Source organism: Pogona vitticeps, chromosome 2, assembly GCF_051106095.1.
Source record: "Pogona vitticeps strain Pit_001003342236 chromosome 2, PviZW2.1, whole genome shotgun sequence".
Classification (NCBI taxonomy): domain Eukaryota; kingdom Metazoa; phylum Chordata; class Lepidosauria; order Squamata; family Agamidae; genus Pogona; species Pogona vitticeps.
In genome coordinates, this window is record NC_135784.1 from 26,311,750 (window position 1) to 26,328,053 (window position 16,304).

The 16,304-nt window shown below is 46.0% G+C and overlaps 1 protein-coding gene across 1 annotated transcript in view; it reads left to right on the top strand.

Annotated features, from left to right (window-relative positions):
- The window catches only part of CFB (complement factor B), a 47,163-nt gene that overhangs the window by 29,238 nt on the left and 1,621 nt on the right, over window positions 1-16,304 (top strand). Inside the window, exons 10-16 of the mRNA XM_072988840.2 lie at window positions 1,599-1,736; window positions 5,079-5,176; window positions 7,204-7,321; window positions 8,791-8,953; window positions 10,412-10,491; window positions 14,145-14,260; window positions 15,792-15,924. Of these exons, the coding sequence (XP_072844941.2) occupies window positions 1,599-1,736; window positions 5,079-5,176; window positions 7,204-7,321; window positions 8,791-8,953; window positions 10,412-10,491; window positions 14,145-14,260; window positions 15,792-15,924 (846 nt within the window). The remainder of the gene's footprint in view (window positions 1-1,598; window positions 1,737-5,078; window positions 5,177-7,203; window positions 7,322-8,790; window positions 8,954-10,411; window positions 10,492-14,144; window positions 14,261-15,791; window positions 15,925-16,304) is intronic.

Genomic DNA, 16,304 nt, shown 5'->3' on the forward strand with positions numbered 1-16,304 from the left:
ACAATGAAATATCACAAAATAAATGTCCATAAGTTCTGACAATAGTCTTTTGACACACTCATGGGATTTCAAATGGAACGATGGATTGTTTATGACACAGACTGACCCTCAGAAGCAGTAAGTGATCATTTTGTGGCCGACACCACTTTGCTGAAGCAAAGAGAGTTCCAGACATTGGACGGCCTCTGTGAACCATACTGTGACATTTATTTATCGGCAATCAGCCAGAACTTGTTGATTCTATAGAAGTTCTATTTGTTTACCGCATTTCTAGGTTCCAGGTTTAATGTAACAAATCCACGCAATTTGGCGATCCCCTTTTGCCGAAGCGAAACAAAATGCTGAACTTTTTCCCCTTTGGTGTTTCACTCGCTTTGGCCGAAGGGGATAGCCACCCACCCCCTTCCCACCGCCCCCGTCACTTCCACCTACCTGCTCCTGCCACTGCTACCTCTGCCGCCTCCTCCATGGCTGCTGTGGGTGCCCTCCTCAGAGTGCCAGCCTGCCACTGCCTTTGAGCCTGCACCTATGGTGGTGGCGGAGATGAAAGTGGAGGCAGAGGCAGGAGGAGTGGTCAGGGCCTCCTCCGAGGCACAAACTGGAAAAATTAACTGTGATCCGGTTTGTTTTTCCAGAAATCCGTGGTGGTTTGTGGTTTGTGATTAGCGACGAACCCTCAGGAACCACTGTTTTTCCAGTTCATTCCTATCTCTGCCCTTGATCCTGGATAATTAGTTATATCCATGTGGACTACTAAAGTGATTCATCCCTGACAAGTTTAAAATAGTGACACAAACAATGTGGCATTTTGCAGTGATCCCACCCCCATTTGTCTCTTTACATCTCTGTAGACCAAGGGTGGCCAGTAACGCACTGTCTTTTGTTGCAACACGTGAGTCTTGCTTCGTCTGGAAATGCAGTGGTGCCTTGACTTACGAACTTAATCCGTATTGGAACGGTGGCTGTAAATCAAAACGTTCATAAGTCAAAGCACCATTTCCCATAGGAATGCATTGAAAGCCGATTAATCTGTTCTGGCTGTTTTTTGTCCTTATGTCAAGGCACGGTTCGTAAATCAAAGCATTACAGTAGTTGCCATAGTAACTAATGGAAAGCCAGTTAATCCATACTCTACCGCTAGGGGGAAGAATTTTTTTCTTTTTTCTTCTTTTGACCTAAGATGAACTTAGGAAAAAAAAGGGCAGGAAAGGTTTTTTTTCGTTCGTAACTCAAAACATTCGTAGGTCAGGGCGTTTGTATGTACAACCATCAAGAAACATGGAAGCCACCATATTTGAAATGCTGGAAACTGAATTTTGAGGGCACGCAAGGCAAAAAAAAATTGAAACCAAATTATGCGTACTGCTTTGCGATTTGAGGAAATGAGAGTCCTCACTATAATGGAGTCCGCACTGACGGGGTCGTAGAGCGTATTGTTCTGGTGGTAGATAACTCTCTGGCTGGCTACTCAGGGTATTTGCCATAACAGAACAAAAAGCACAGCCACCTTGTCCTTGAGCAACACCTAAAATCAGAGTTGGATAATAATGTTTTATCAGACGATTTATCCGTGCTTCCCTGTCATATCTTGCATGCAGATGTTTATGTCTTTGCTATTGGAGACAAGGCCCACATGGAGAGGGTGAATGAGCTGGCATCTCAGAAGCGTGATGAGAAACATGCCTTCAAAATCAAAGACTTTGATGAGCTGCAGGAGGCCTTTGATAAAATGATCGGTAATGTGAACCTACAAGAGTCCTGGGCTTTCGGACATCTTTTTGCTTGTGACCTTCAAGAGCATGATCTCAAGCGCCTATTCTTAGAGAGCACTTCCCATACAGTGGTGCCTCGCTTAACGACAATAATCCGTTCCAGGAAAATCACCGTTAAGCAAAAACATCGTAATGCAAAAAAAAACCCATTGAAACACATTGAAACCCCTTCAGTGCGTTCCAATGGGGTCAAAACTCACCATTCAGTGAAAATCCTCTATAGGGCAGCCATTTTTCGCTGTCTGTCTTGCGAGGAATCCATCCCAGAAAACAGCAGGGAGCCATTTTGTTTACCCGGTGGCCATTTTGAAACCGCTGATCAGCTGTTTAAAAAACGTCATTTTGCAAAGAATCGGTTCCTGAAGCAGGGAACCGATCATCGCAAAGTGAAAAAACCCCATTCAGACCATCATTTTGCGATCGGAATTGCGATCGCAAAAAGATCGTCGTAATGCGATTTCGTCATAATGCAGGGCAATCGTAAAGTGAGGTACCACTGTATCTAGGTTTCAGTGGAGGACCATCCCAAAGGATTCTGGGATATGTTCTGTGGGGGGGTGGGGAATCACTCTGTTCACGTACTGTGGTGTTTCTTTGCTTGATCTAAAAACTCTTTAGACACATACAGGGCCAGGGGAAATGCTCGGGCCAGGGGAAAGTTACCTTTTTTAGACTAGATTTTTTTCCGGCTGCCCATTTGATTTTGCAATAATTATTGCAATAATTCCAGGCCACTCCAGAACGTGTTGATTCTATACAAGCTCTAATTATTAATATCATTTCTAGGTTCCAGGTTTAAAGTAGCAAATCCAAAAATAATCAAAGACAGTCTTACAGTTACGAAGAAAAAAAAACTGTAGGCACATCTGCTTATATCCAAAAGTATTTCAAACATGTAACTTCTATTGGTTAAAAATACTTTAAAGTCCATAAAAACTGGACTTAAGCTTGAACAAATAATTAAGTGAGAAAATACATCTCAGTTGTAAGCTTATAGCTATGCAAAGTTCAGACAAGAACTTTAATCATGCTTGAATCAAAAAGCTGGAAAAATGAGCTCCTAAAGGTATGAGAAAATTCCAGGTGCAATGGAAGCTTTGTGTAAGGCTGCCACTTTTCGCAGAATAGAAGCAGGAGCAGGCTGTGGCCTCCATGCCTTCTTTAAGGGCTTCCGGAGAGGAAAAAGTTTGTATACTGGGGCAGGGGCAGCTTCTGAATCAATTTTGGGGATCTCTAGGCTTTAACTGAGGAAGAGCGGAGGACAAGGACAAGTAGCTCCAGAGCTAATGAAGTGGTTGGGCCAAACCGAAAGGACGCTCAGCGGCGGACACGCCTGGAAGTGAAAGGAAAGTCCAGTGCTTTAAAAAAAATAATACTACATCGGAACCTGGAACATAAGATCTATGGTAAGCTGGATGTGGTCAAACAGGAGATTTAGATTAGGCATCCTTCAGTCTCGAGAGACTATGGTAACGTGCTCTGTATGGAGGACCTGGGATAGCATCTAGTGTGGCTGAGGAGGCTGATTCAAGAGTGACAATCCCTTCCACACTGAACACAAATCCAATCTGTCCCCTGTCCAGCTCCCTGATTTTGCTGCTTTTGTGACTTCCTCTTTGCCTCGGCCTGCTGGGCAAGGGTCTCTTCAAACTGGGAGAGGCCGTGATGCAGTGCCTGCCTCCAGGCTGAACGCTCAGATGTCAGGGTTTCCCATCTGTTGAGGTCCATTCCTAAGGCCTTCAGATCCCACTTGCAGATCTCCTTGTATCGCAGCTGTGGTCTCCCTCTGCGGCGATTTCCCTGCACTAATTCTCCATACAGATCTTTTGGAATCCAACCATTAGCCATTCTCATGACGTAGCCCAAGCCAACGTAGACGTCGCTGTTTCAGTAATGTATACATGCTAAAAATTCCAGCTCGTTCTAGGACTACTCTATTTGGAACTATGTCCTGCCAGGTGATACCAAAAATCCGTCGGGGACAACGCATATGGAAGGTGTTCAGCTTCCTCTCCTGCCGTGCACAAAGGGTCCAGGACTCACTGCAGTACAGGAGTGTGCTCAGGACACAGGCTGTATATTGTCATCCAGCTTATTTAACTTATATGCAGAATACATCATGCGAAAGGCTGGACTGGAGGAATCCCAAACCGGAATTAAGATTGCCAGAAGAAATATCAACAATCTCCGATAAGCAAATGATACCACTCTGATGCCAGAAAGTGAGGAGGAATTAAAGAACATCTTAATGAGGGTGAAAGAGGAGAGTGAAAAAATGGTCTGAAGCTCAACATCAAAAAAACTAAGACCATGGCCACTGGTCCCATCACCTCCTGACAAATAGAAGGGGAAGATATGGAGACAGTGACAGATTTTACTTTCTTGGGCTCCATGATCACTGCAGATGGTGACAGCAGCCACGAAATTAAAAAATGCCTGCTTCTTGGGATGAAAGTGATGACAAACCTCGACAGCATCCTAAAAAGCAGAGACATCACCTTGCCAACAAAAGTCCGAATAGTCAAAGCTATAGTTTTTCCTGTAGCGATGTACAGAAGTGAGAGCTGGACCATAAAGAAAGCTGACTGCCGAAGAATTGATGCTTTGAATTGTGGTGTTGGAGGAGACTCTAGAGAGTCCCCTGGACTGCAAGGAGAACAAACCTATCTATTCTAAAGGAAATCAACCCTGAGTGCTCACTGTAAGGACAGATCCTGAAGCTGAGGCTCCAATACTGTGGCCATCTCAGGAGAAGAGAAGACTCCTTGGAAAAGACCCTGAAAGTGTGAAGGCAAGAGGAGAAGGGGATGACAGAGGATGAGATGGTTGGACAGTGTCACTGAAGTGACCAATATGAATTTGACCCAGCTCCGGGAGGCAGGGGAAGACAGGAGGGCCTGGCGTGCCCTGGTCCATGGGGTCACGAAGAGTTGGACACGACTTAATGACTAAACAACAAAAAAACAGGCTTTAACCTGCACTTTGCAGACTAAAACCCAGAGCAGGCTCACAGCAATCCTAATAATAGAGTCACCAGTTGCCACTGGGAAGCAAAAGCCACGTTTGCTGCTCTGTTATGGCTCTTTTTAGCTTTCATTAGCTAAACTAGTGTCCCCCCCCCCCCCAGAAAAAGCAGGAGCGGTCGCTTTCCTTCTGTATGCCAGCCACACCCCCTTCTAGGTATCCAGGGGTCCTGCCCCACTTTGCCAGCTGTCCAACCCATGAGGCATTTCTGTTTTTTGTTTGTTTGTTTGAAGGAGACCCTACGTTTCACCAGCTCTAACCAATGTGGCTTTCTGTTCCCAGACGAGAGCGACACTTTGTCTATGTGCGGTTTGGCCAAGGAGCACCCTGGAGCCGATGACCAGGAGAAGAATCCCTGGCAGGCCGTTATCATCATCAGGGTAAGACTAGACCTTCTGAACAAGAATCAGAGTCAGAAGGGATGGATTTCACTACGTGCTCATAAACCAGGAGGAGACAGAGGTTAAATGTAAAGGATTGCTTTAAAAATGTGAGTCACCTCATTTGCTGGTCAAAGTGGACCAGCCTGTTTTCGCCATCTTAGGCTTCTACCTGCCTCTTTGCCTGTACACAACCTCTTTATTTATTGTTTATTTCCTTAATTTATATACTGCTCCAATAGTGCAAAAGCACTATTCTTGGCGGTTTAACAGCAGGCAAAAAAATGTATTAAACAAACAATAATTAGTAAAATTAAAACATTAACAGCATGAAAACCAAATGGCATCAGAGACAGTTTTCCAATAATAGCAAGATAAGAGGCAAACAGTCAACCAGGGTCTGTATGAAAAGGCCTCCCTGAAAAGGATTGTTTTAAGTTGACTCCTAAATGACAGCAGGGAGGGGGGCAGGTGTAACGCCTCCGGGAACTGGTTCCATAACGTTGGTGCCACCATGAAGAAGGCCCTGATTCTTGTGGATCATTTTCTCCAGTGTTATTTCATGTCTTCACAAGTTGCAAATTAAGTTGCTTTGGAAGCAGATTAATGGGAAGTAAACACTAGGCTTTGGTTGTGGGTTGACTATGTAAACATGATAACAATGCAGAATACATCTCTGGAGTGATCAATGTTTCATCACTTTCTAATTGCAAAGCTGCCATCCTGAATTTTTTCCCTCTGTCTTTCTCTGTTAGTTCACTCAAGGATGGTCCACTTTATATCAATTCCATAGGAAAGCAGTAATAATATTGTATGGTTAAGTACAGACAAGATGTTGGCACATCGTTTAGGGACCCATGTCATCTGTCCTTTTAGTAAGTGGGAGAGATTAAACTGGTGTAGTTATCTCCTGACTTTCTCTTCTAGAGCAAGATTCAGCTGTTGAATTTCTGCCGACATTGCTGCAGTCAAAGGCACAGATGCCCAGCTAGAAACACCTATGGCTGCCAGGTCATATCTGAACCAGAGATGGGCATGCACCTCAGTTCAGTGGTTCACACCGGTTTGTACGCAAGGCACCACAGGTGCTGCCTGTTCCCATCTCCCGCCTCCTTGGCTGGATCCCCCGCTCACCAGCCGGCACATGCTCCTCTCCTCCTCCTCCTCTTTGGCTGTTCAACCAGTCTCTGGCAGGAACAGGAGCTTCCCTTCCCCGCCTTTTTGGTTGATCACCCACTCAGACAAGGAGGCAGGACAGGCAAACCTGTGCTCCTGCTGGGCACTGGTTGAACATCCGAAGAGGAGGAGAAGGGGAGCATGCATCGGCTGGGGAGTGGGTCACAGTCTGGGGAGGTGGGGGAAGGATACATGCGGCATCTGTGGTGCCCTGCATATGAACCAGCACAACTCTCTGAATTGAGGTTTGTGCTTATCTCTAAGAAGCTATACAATGGTGCCTCGCATTACGACGTTAATTCGTTCCAGCGAAATCGCTGTAGAACGAAAAGTTGTAATGTGAAAATAAAAAGCCCATTGAAACACATTGAAACCCCTTCAGTGTGTTCCAATGGGCTGGAAACTCACCGTCCAGTGAAGATCCTCCATAGGGTGGCCATTTTTGGTGCCTGTGCAGTGAGGAATCTGTCCCAGAAAACAGCAGGGAGCCATTTTATTTACCCGGCGGCCATTTTGAAACCACCAATCAGCTCTCCAAAAATCGTCATTTTGCGAAGAATTGGTTCCTGAAGCAGGGAACCGATCATCGCAAAGCAAAAAACCCCTATTCAGATCATCATTTTGCGATCGCAATTGCCATCGCACAAAGATCATCATAATGCGGTTTCATTGTAATGCGGGGCAATCATAAAGCGAGGCACCACTGTATCACTTGGCACTTTTTGAGCTCCACTTAAAGTAGCCCAGGCATCTATTTCCAAGTAAACGTACACAGGATCGGCCCTGTTGCCGAGTCCCTTCAGTGTCCCATTTTAACTCTCCTTTATGCTTTTCTCTTTTCCAAATCAAAGCGGGAAGGGAAGGGATTTGAGTACTGCAAAGGAGCCCTCATTTCCGAATATTACGTCCTGACAGCCGCCCACTGCTTCACCATTGATGACAAGGCAGAGCAGATCACTGTCAAGATTGGTAAGCTACTTTGCCTCAGCGTGGAGACAGGAGTATAAATTGTGGCTTAGCTTGTGTGTGTGTGAATATGTGTGTGATGTGCCTTCAAGTCAGAACTGACTTACAGTTACCCAGTAGGATTTTTAAGGTAAGAGAGAGATTGAAGTTGTTGTGTTGTTCGTTCCACAAAGACACCCTGTCGGTTTCTGTGATCTAGCTGGGATTCGAACCCAAGTCTCCTTAGTCCATCATTCTGCACCACAGTGGGTGTTAGTTTGTTGACTGGATTGGTAAATCAGAAAAGGTGAGGCAGAAACAAAAGCAAAGCTCACCAGTCGGAGATTTTTTAAATGTCAATCCGTGTGAGATTTTGAACATACACAAAACTGATTGTGTATTTCTATAAAAGGCACAAAACTCGAGAACGTGACAGTCATTCCCTTGTCACATGCACTCCCATGAAAGTCATCACTCTGACTAGGTTTGTCCATATGTTGGTGACCAATCAGCCTTCAATCAATCTTTGGTGCTGCCTGTGTATGTATGTCGTTAGCATTAAGAAAAAATAGGGATTCTTTTTGAGCAGAGATGATTTGTGCTGATGGTGGAAAACATGGTAGGGAAGAAAAACACTTTCACGTTGCTGCCGTAGTCTTAAACTAGAGGATAGATCTGGTTAATCTGGCTAATCTTTGGCAGGCTTTCTTATTATGCTAAAATGAACGGTTTTGAGTTGTAAGCTTCCCCCCCACACACACATTTGTAGCAGAGATAGACGGCCTGTCCACTCTGGCATATAGATATGATATATAGATCACTGATAAAGTTTAGGTAGGGGGAAAAAAGACCCTGTCTGCAAGTGTTTCTACTTAGAATGATCCATCCTTCCCCTTTAAGAGTTGTCGCACGCCCTTCTGACACAGGGCTAGGGTGTGCATCCTTTTTGGCATGCTCCTTGTTTAGACAGGAAAGAGCAGCCTCAGCTTCCACCTGCCATTCTGGCTACAGATTCGGGGGAAGAAGTGACAGAGAAAGCGGGAAAGGAAGCAGGCAGGTGGAAGGGAGAGAATGGAATGACACTGGCAAAGGGAAAGAGGTAAAGAAAAATCACTTCCCCTGACCATCCTCAGACGATCAGGGGAAGCACTTAAACTGATAGCTGTTAGGACTGCAATGGGTCATTATTTGCTCTTCAGATGGAAGGAGCATGCCAAATGGCATGTCACTCCTCCTCCCAATCACAACAGACCATGCTTTGTAGACCAATCCACCCCAGAGCCAAAACGGCTGGTCTGTACAGGCCCAGAGAAGAAGGGAATAGGGCAGGATGCCGACTGCCAAGGAAAAGACTAGCTTGACCTCCTCCCACAGCTGCTGGTTGAGCAGAAATGAGTTGGAGACAGTTTTCATCACCTGGAGATAAGCATTGTCTGCTAATGTCTATGGCTGCCTCTGTGAAGCCTTTAAGCTTTTCTCTTTCTCCCCCACAGGAAGGCAGAGCTCTGAAAGGCAGAGCTTCGACGTGGCTGCTGTCCATTCCCACCCACTGTATCAGCTTCAAAAGCTAAAGGATCGTAAAATTGACGAATTCTACGATTATGACATTGCCCTGGTGAAACTCGCTGTCAAAGTTAAACTATCTGTTTTTGCAAGGTAAGATGAAAGAGAAAGAAAGGTTAAAAATAGCAGAGGGGTTTTGAACTAAAAGTGAATTGAAAGTGGAGAATCCCATTCTTGTGTGATCCATGTTCTGGGCTCAAGTGCTAAGGATATCCAGAGGAGAGGTGCAATTTTATTCTACCCTGTTTCTCCTAAAATAAGACCTGGGCTGAAAATAAGCCCTAGTATGATTTCTCGGGATGCTCGTAATATAAGCCCTACTCCCAAAATAAGCCCCAGTTAAGTGAAACCCCGCCCTCCACCACTGTGCAGCAACCAGAAGAAGATAACAAGACTGTACAGCATTTGAATGAATATAGATTGTTGTAGATAAAAAAAAATAAAACATCCCCTGAAAATAAGCCCTAATGTATTTTTGGAGCAAAAATTAATATAAGACCCTGTCTTATTTCTGCGGAAACATGGTACACTCCACATGGAATTTGGGGATCTGGTGTCTCGCCTTTTTCCTCCTTAGCAACAAGCTGCTAGTCCTCAATGATGTCAAGACTCCCCCCCCCAAAAAAAATTGTTTGTTCTTAGGTTAAAGAGCAGAACTTATCCTGCCGTGTACTGTTTTCCTCCCCACTCTCCTTGAGACCTCTGATGTCTTCTCTAGAGATGGGCACAAACTGTTTCATGCCAAGCCACTCCAGGTTATTGGTGTGGCACCCCATTTCCTGCTCCTGCAGCCCCCCAGGCAGCTCCCCCACTCACCAGCTAGTACACGCTGCATGGTTCCCTTCTTATCACATGATTCTCTAGTCCTGGCAGAAGCATGGACTTCCCTTCTCTGCCTCCTCCAGCAGCTGCCCACCCAAAGGCAGCACCGCAGGAATCCCTGCCCTGCCTCCTTGTCTGAGTGGGTAGCTGCTGGAGGAGGCAGAGATGGGAAGTCTGTGCTCTGCTGGGATTGGAAGATTTATTTTATTTTATTTATTTATTATTGGATTTATATCCCGCCCTTCTAGACAGAAGTCTACTCAGGGTGGCTCACAAAATTTTGTGCACAAACAAATAAAAACAACAATTAAAATCTACAATAATAATATGATCAAGATGGGAGAATAAACAGCAAAAGCGAAGAAAGTACAATCAAGAATTGGCAGGAAGGAAGGCCTGCCTAAAGAGCCAAGTTTTTAATTGACTCTGAAAAACACCCAGCAAGGGTGCCGCACAACAAGAAGTGGACCAAGCAGCATACGCCAGCTTGCGAGTGGGGGAGCCAGGAGGGGGTAGGTGGGAGAAGGGAACACACAGCACCTGGGGTGCCACACCTACGATTTAGTTATGACCCAGCATGAAGCAATTTATGCCCATCTAAACTAAACTAAACTAAACTTCTCTGTAATGCTTCACCATACTGCTTAATCAGTGATGAAGGAAGAAGTGGGGTGCCCAAGGATATGCTGGGATGCTCTGCTGATTACCATTTGGTGCCCTCTTTCCCAGGCCAATCTGCTTACCGTGTACAGCAGGAGCCACTCGAGCTCTGAGGAAACCCCACCCACAGACCACCTGCAAGGAACATGGTAAGAGGTTGCCTGTAGCCTAAGTAAAGCAAAGTATGCTGCTTATATACTGTTAAAGCACTCTCTGGGCAGTTTACAATTCAATTATGTAGGCTGCACATTGCCCTCCCAGTGAGGTTGGTACGCAGTTTACTTGGAAGGATGGGAGGCGGAGTTAACCTGAAGCCAGCTACCTGAGCCCACCAGGATCAAACTCAGGTTGGGAGCAGAGTCTTGACTGCAGTACCACAGTTTAACCACTGTGCCAGAAGGCTCTGCACCAAGTACTCCAACTGGCATAGGTGGCAAACTTTGCCTTTTAGATTAGAGATGTGAAGAGCTGGGGAGTGGTGGGTGGCAGTGGGCTTTCAGGAAAAAAAAATATTTTCCCCCAAGAACAAAATGTTTTCTCCTGGTGAAGAAATTGTAAATTTTGGCGAATGTAGGGAGAAGAAAGAGGGGGGAAATTTCTCTTTTGGAATGAGGTTTTCCCAACAGGCCAGGAACTGTGTAGGGTTAGGTTTTGAATTTCAGTCTGCAGAATTAGTGAATGATAATTTGACAAGGGGATGAATGGGGAAAAAAAGAATCTTGATATTCGTCAGAAATCGCTGATTCTTCACTTTATCTTTGTTAATTCCGGAGGCCCCAACAAATACAAAGTGATGAATATTAACCCTTTTTATTCGTCCTTCCGTTGGGCCCATAGAACAAGCTAGGCTGCCGGAACTGCCGTGCTCCGTATGCAGGAACTGCCGCCCCCCACAGCCTGCTTACACCCCCTTCCCACTGCCCACCATCACCTCCGTACCTTGTCCTGCCATGGCCGACGGAACAGAAAGTAGGCTGCAAGAATGGAAGCTGCCGTTCTGGACAGCTCGCCTGCTTTCTGTGCCTCTACACATGCCGATCAGCTGATTGGTGCACACCCGCGGTTTCTATCCCTTTAATTGTTGTAAGGTGCCTTGGGTCGTTTTAAGGAGAAAGGCAGGGTAAATATATTTTAAATAAATAAAATAAAGAAATAACCTGCTTTATTTATTTAAAAAAGGGGGCTCCTTTTTTTTTTCAAACCCCACCACCACCTGCTCATACAGCAGAAACTACTATACATGGGGTGAGGTAACATCGTGTACAGACGCCTGTGGTTCCCTCATCATTCACAATTTTGCTCATATAAAATGAAGTATTTTCAGATCTTTGTGTATATTTACATTTTTTTAAAAAAATTAATTTCATAAGTATGCCAAATAGGACCACTGAAAAACACTAAGCTACAAATGAAGTATTTGATGTCGCTAAGGCATTAAAATAAATTTCACTTTAACTGGAGAAGAAAATTTGCATGTATTTCAATTTGACCCCAAATGTTCCTTCCTGCCCCCCAGGAAAAATTACACTTTTCCTCACACTGAGGGGAAAAAAACCTGAAAATGTACACCCCTATGGCTGATGTGGCACAATAGTCCCCACCTCAAACACAATTTTTTAACAGGTCATCCAAAAGAAAGCCTCATTTTCTGTCACTAACTCTCCCTCATTTTTCCAGTTTTGGTTTCCCTTTTTCCCCCTGACCATATATTCATAAAGTAGAAGGAAGATGGAAGAGTTGAATAGTATCTCAATTAGAGATGGGCACAAACTACCGGTTCAGCAGTTTCTGCTGGTTCGTTTCTTAGTTAGTTAGTTAGGCATTCTTCAGTCTTGAAAGACTATGGTAGCGTGCTCTGTACGCAGGACTTGGAACAGCATCTAGTGTGGCTGAGGAGGCCAATCCGAGAGTGACCATCCCTTCCACACTGAAGACAAATCCAATCTGTCCCCTGTCCAGCTCCCTGATTTTGCTGCTTTTGTGACTTCCTCTGTGCTTCGGCCTGCTGGACAAGGGTCTCTTCATTGTCCGTACATTCCAGGTGCCCAGCTTTAGGGCAGAAGTTTTCTTATGATTGTTGCATGGGGCACAGTTATCGACCTGCTTGTCCAGTTTCATCCACGCACCCCGTGAAATTAACAGACCATGGCGAGGTAGCACCTTACTGGCTGGGGTCTGCCCAGCTTAAGGCGGGCGGTATCTACCTAGTGAGGTGCAATGACCTCTCCCACCGTCAGAAGTAGCCCCTGGCATCATGCTCTATGCCAATCGAGCAAAGACTTATAACCGGTAACTGCTACTTCCCGTGTTGTTTCGACGCTGTATGCGAAGCTGGAGTGTCCTCTCCAGAGCACGAAGCCTGGGTAAAATAATATGGAGGATAGGCTGTTACCCAAGCAGCAAAACCCCCCTCTCCACGTTCCTGAAATGGTCCAATGGAAAGGCAAGAGCTAATACAACTGGTTCCAGCGACGTTGCAGGAGTTGCCAGAACGACACGAACTGCCTCCGGGACTCCAGCTCCGGATTTTGCCTCTAGGTTAACTCCTGAAGCCTTTTTTCATAAGTGGATATAGCCACAAGGCAGTGGAGGTTTGAAATTGGAGTTTTCCTTCTCCTAGATGGGCTGCCTTCACAGGCTGACGAGCCCCACCTACCTGGCCTGCTCTCTAATAGTGTGGAAGTATGATCTGACCTTTAAAAATATACTCCCTCCAGGTGTATGCCATGTTGGTTCATTTCTCAGCCAAACAGGTATTTGGGTGGTTCCCAACCCTGCCTCCTCCAGCAGGCGCCCACTCAAGAGGCAGTGCCTGGAGGAGGCGGGGCAAGGAAGCTGGTGCATTTCCTCTGAGTGGGCGCCCGCTGGAGGAGGCGGGGCTAGGAGCTGCTGAACACCCGTTTGGCCGAGAAATGAACCCACGCGAACCACCGAACCAGCGGTTCGCGCCCATCTCTAATCTCAACTGGTCATGTGAGGAGCGATCTCTCTTTGTGCAAGCAAGGAGGCAAAGAGCTTGTGCTCCAGCCTCCCTTTCCAGCAGGGCCTTATCGTCCATCCTCCACCCCAACTCCTTTTATTTCCAGGCCAATGGCTATGGCTCCCCTTGCTCAGAGGGGCCATCAGGGTCTCTCTCCCAACAGGGGAAGGATCTTGATTCCACCCCCCTCAGCCATCCCATCTCCTCCCCACTGAGTATCCCTGAGAGCCCACCTCCTTCCAGATCTTGACACAGGAAGTCCATGAGGCCACCACCTGGCAAGCACTTCTACTGGGGACCATAGACATGGGGAAAGGAGAGGCGGGCATATGGCTTCCGGTCCCTGTTGGACATAGAGCTATGAAGGACCTTGAGAAGCTGTTCATAGAGGAGTTATTCTATATTGCCTTCATAGCTGTATATTCCATCCTTTTTTTCCGTGGCACCCCTGGCTGGATTTCATGGTGCCTCATGGAGCCATGGCACACAATTTGGGAACCCCTGCTCCACCTTAATAATTTAGACCCTAAACTGTCTTAATAGCTTATGTAGGGGCAGTGGGTGGGTGGAGGCTTATCGTGTATTGTCAGTTATCTCCTGGAATGATGGCAAATAGTTTTCTTTCCACATGTTTGGCATGGACTCGTGGCACACTTGCCATAAAGACTGGGCCCTCCAGGTCTGCTGGAACGGTGGCCTTCCTCGGCCTCTCTCCCTGTTCCTTTATTCTCCTATTTACTCATCCACCTGCGCCTGCCAGTTGTCATCTAACTGCACATGGTTTTCTTTGTTTTTTTGTTTGTTTGTTTGTTTGTTTTCCAGAGGAAATGCTCCTGCCTGCTGGGAATGTTGCTTCCTTTTTTGTAACCGACTGCAGTCACAGTAGTGGAGGCAATAGGCTGCTTCGCCAAACTGTGCACATCAAGAATAGTGAACTGGTGAGGACGGCCGAACCGGAGTGTCTGAGCTGGGCAGCATCTTTAAAGCAACAGGAGCAGGACCACCACCGAGATATGGGATAGCTCTGGTTTATCTTCAGGACAATTATGGGTGTGATTACACAGGGATTTGTCCCAGTGTTTGGTCCAGTCTGGGGATGGGATGGTTTCCTCCTTTTCCAGGAGACTACACAACATAAATGCCAGTGTGAATCAGCCCATTCCCAGAGTGTTGCTCCTCGCACTTTTTTGGCACCCTTTCAGAAGCTATATACTTTTTAAGGTCCAGGCAGGATCGCTCCATTTTGGTTCGGTTCCAGAAGGTATGATTGCTGGGACTGACCCAAAGTGGATGGCTTTGCTGCTTTCAATTTCCCCACATCGTTCAGTGGCTTGAACAGACCGCTTAGCCACTGAACGGTATTGGGAAATTTAAAAACATCCTCTACTCCTCTGTGGAGGTACTCCAAGGGTCGGTCCTGGGCCAGGTGCTCTTCAACATTTATATTAATGACTTGGATGATGGGGTACATGGAATACTTATTACATCTGTGGATGACACAAAATTGGATGGAAGAGCTAATACCTTCCAAGACAGGAACAAAATTCAAAAATGTTTTTGAACAATGGGCTGAAAACAACAGAATGAAATTTAACAAGGATAAGTGCAAAGTTGGGGGGTGGGGAACCCAATGCACAGTTACAAGATGGGGGATACTTGGCTCAGTAATACTACAAGTGAGAAGGGTCTTGGAACTGTTGTAGATCACAAGCTGAATATGAGTCAATAGTGTGATGTAGCTCCAAAAAAAGGTAAATGCTATTTTAGGATGCATTAACAGAAGTGTAGACTCCAAATCCCATTGAATTACCAGTCCCCCTCTATTCGGCACTGGTTAGGCCTCATCTAGAGTACTGTGTCCAGTTCTGGACACCACACTTGAAGAAGGGTGCTGACAAAGTAGAACAAATTCAGAGGAGGGCTACAAGGATGATCAGGGGTCTGGAAACCAAGCCCTAGGAAGAAAAACTGAAAGAACTGGCCATATTTAGCCTTGAGAGAAAAAGACTGAGGTGAGATAGGATAGCACTTTTCAAATGCTTGAATGGTAGTCATATAGAGGAGGGGCAGGATCTGTTCTCAATCATCTCAGAGTGCAAGACATGCAACAATGGACTCAAGCTACAGGAAGACAGATTTAGGCTGAGTATGAGGAAAATTTTCCTGTTAGAACAGCATGACAATGGAACCAACGACCTTGCGAGGTAGTGAGCACCCCCAACGCTGGAGCCATTCAAGAGAAAATGAGAAAACCACCTGTCAGGTCTGCTTTGACTTGGATCCTGCACTGAGCCGGGGGCTGGACGCAGTGGCCTTAGAGGCCCCTATCCAACTCTGTGATTCTGTGAGAGAGAAAACAAATGGTGTTTTCTAAAAGCTTGTTTGGGGCTTTAGATTTTTATACATTGAGAGTTTCCTTCCAGGAGGAGGAGTCGGGAGTAATCCCACTTGTCCCCTGTCTTCTTGCAGAAAATGGCCTGTGAGGAAGACGCAAAGAAAGCCAAGCACTATGTAAATGTCACCGATGTCTCAGAGGTGGTGACGGACCGTTTCCTCTGCACGGGTGGTATTGACCCAGTGGTAGACCCGAACACGTGCAAAGGTAAGGAACATCAGCCTTGTCCCTCTCTCTCTCTCTCTCTCTCTCTCTCTCTCTCTCTCTCTCTCTCTCTCTCTCTCTCTCTCACACACACACACACACACACACACACACACACACACACACACACACACACACACACACACACACACACACACACACACACACACACACACACACACACACACACACACACACACACACACACCCCTCTCTTAGCTTGGCTTACCTGGTAGTGAGGGGCCGATTTGCTTTCTCCCACACTTTTGTTTATTTTATTTTATTTATTTATTCGATTTTTACCCCGCCCCTCTAGACAACGTCTACTCCCCCACAAAACCCAGTTTTGTCATTAGGGATTTGGTTTTACTTGTTGTGCTTGA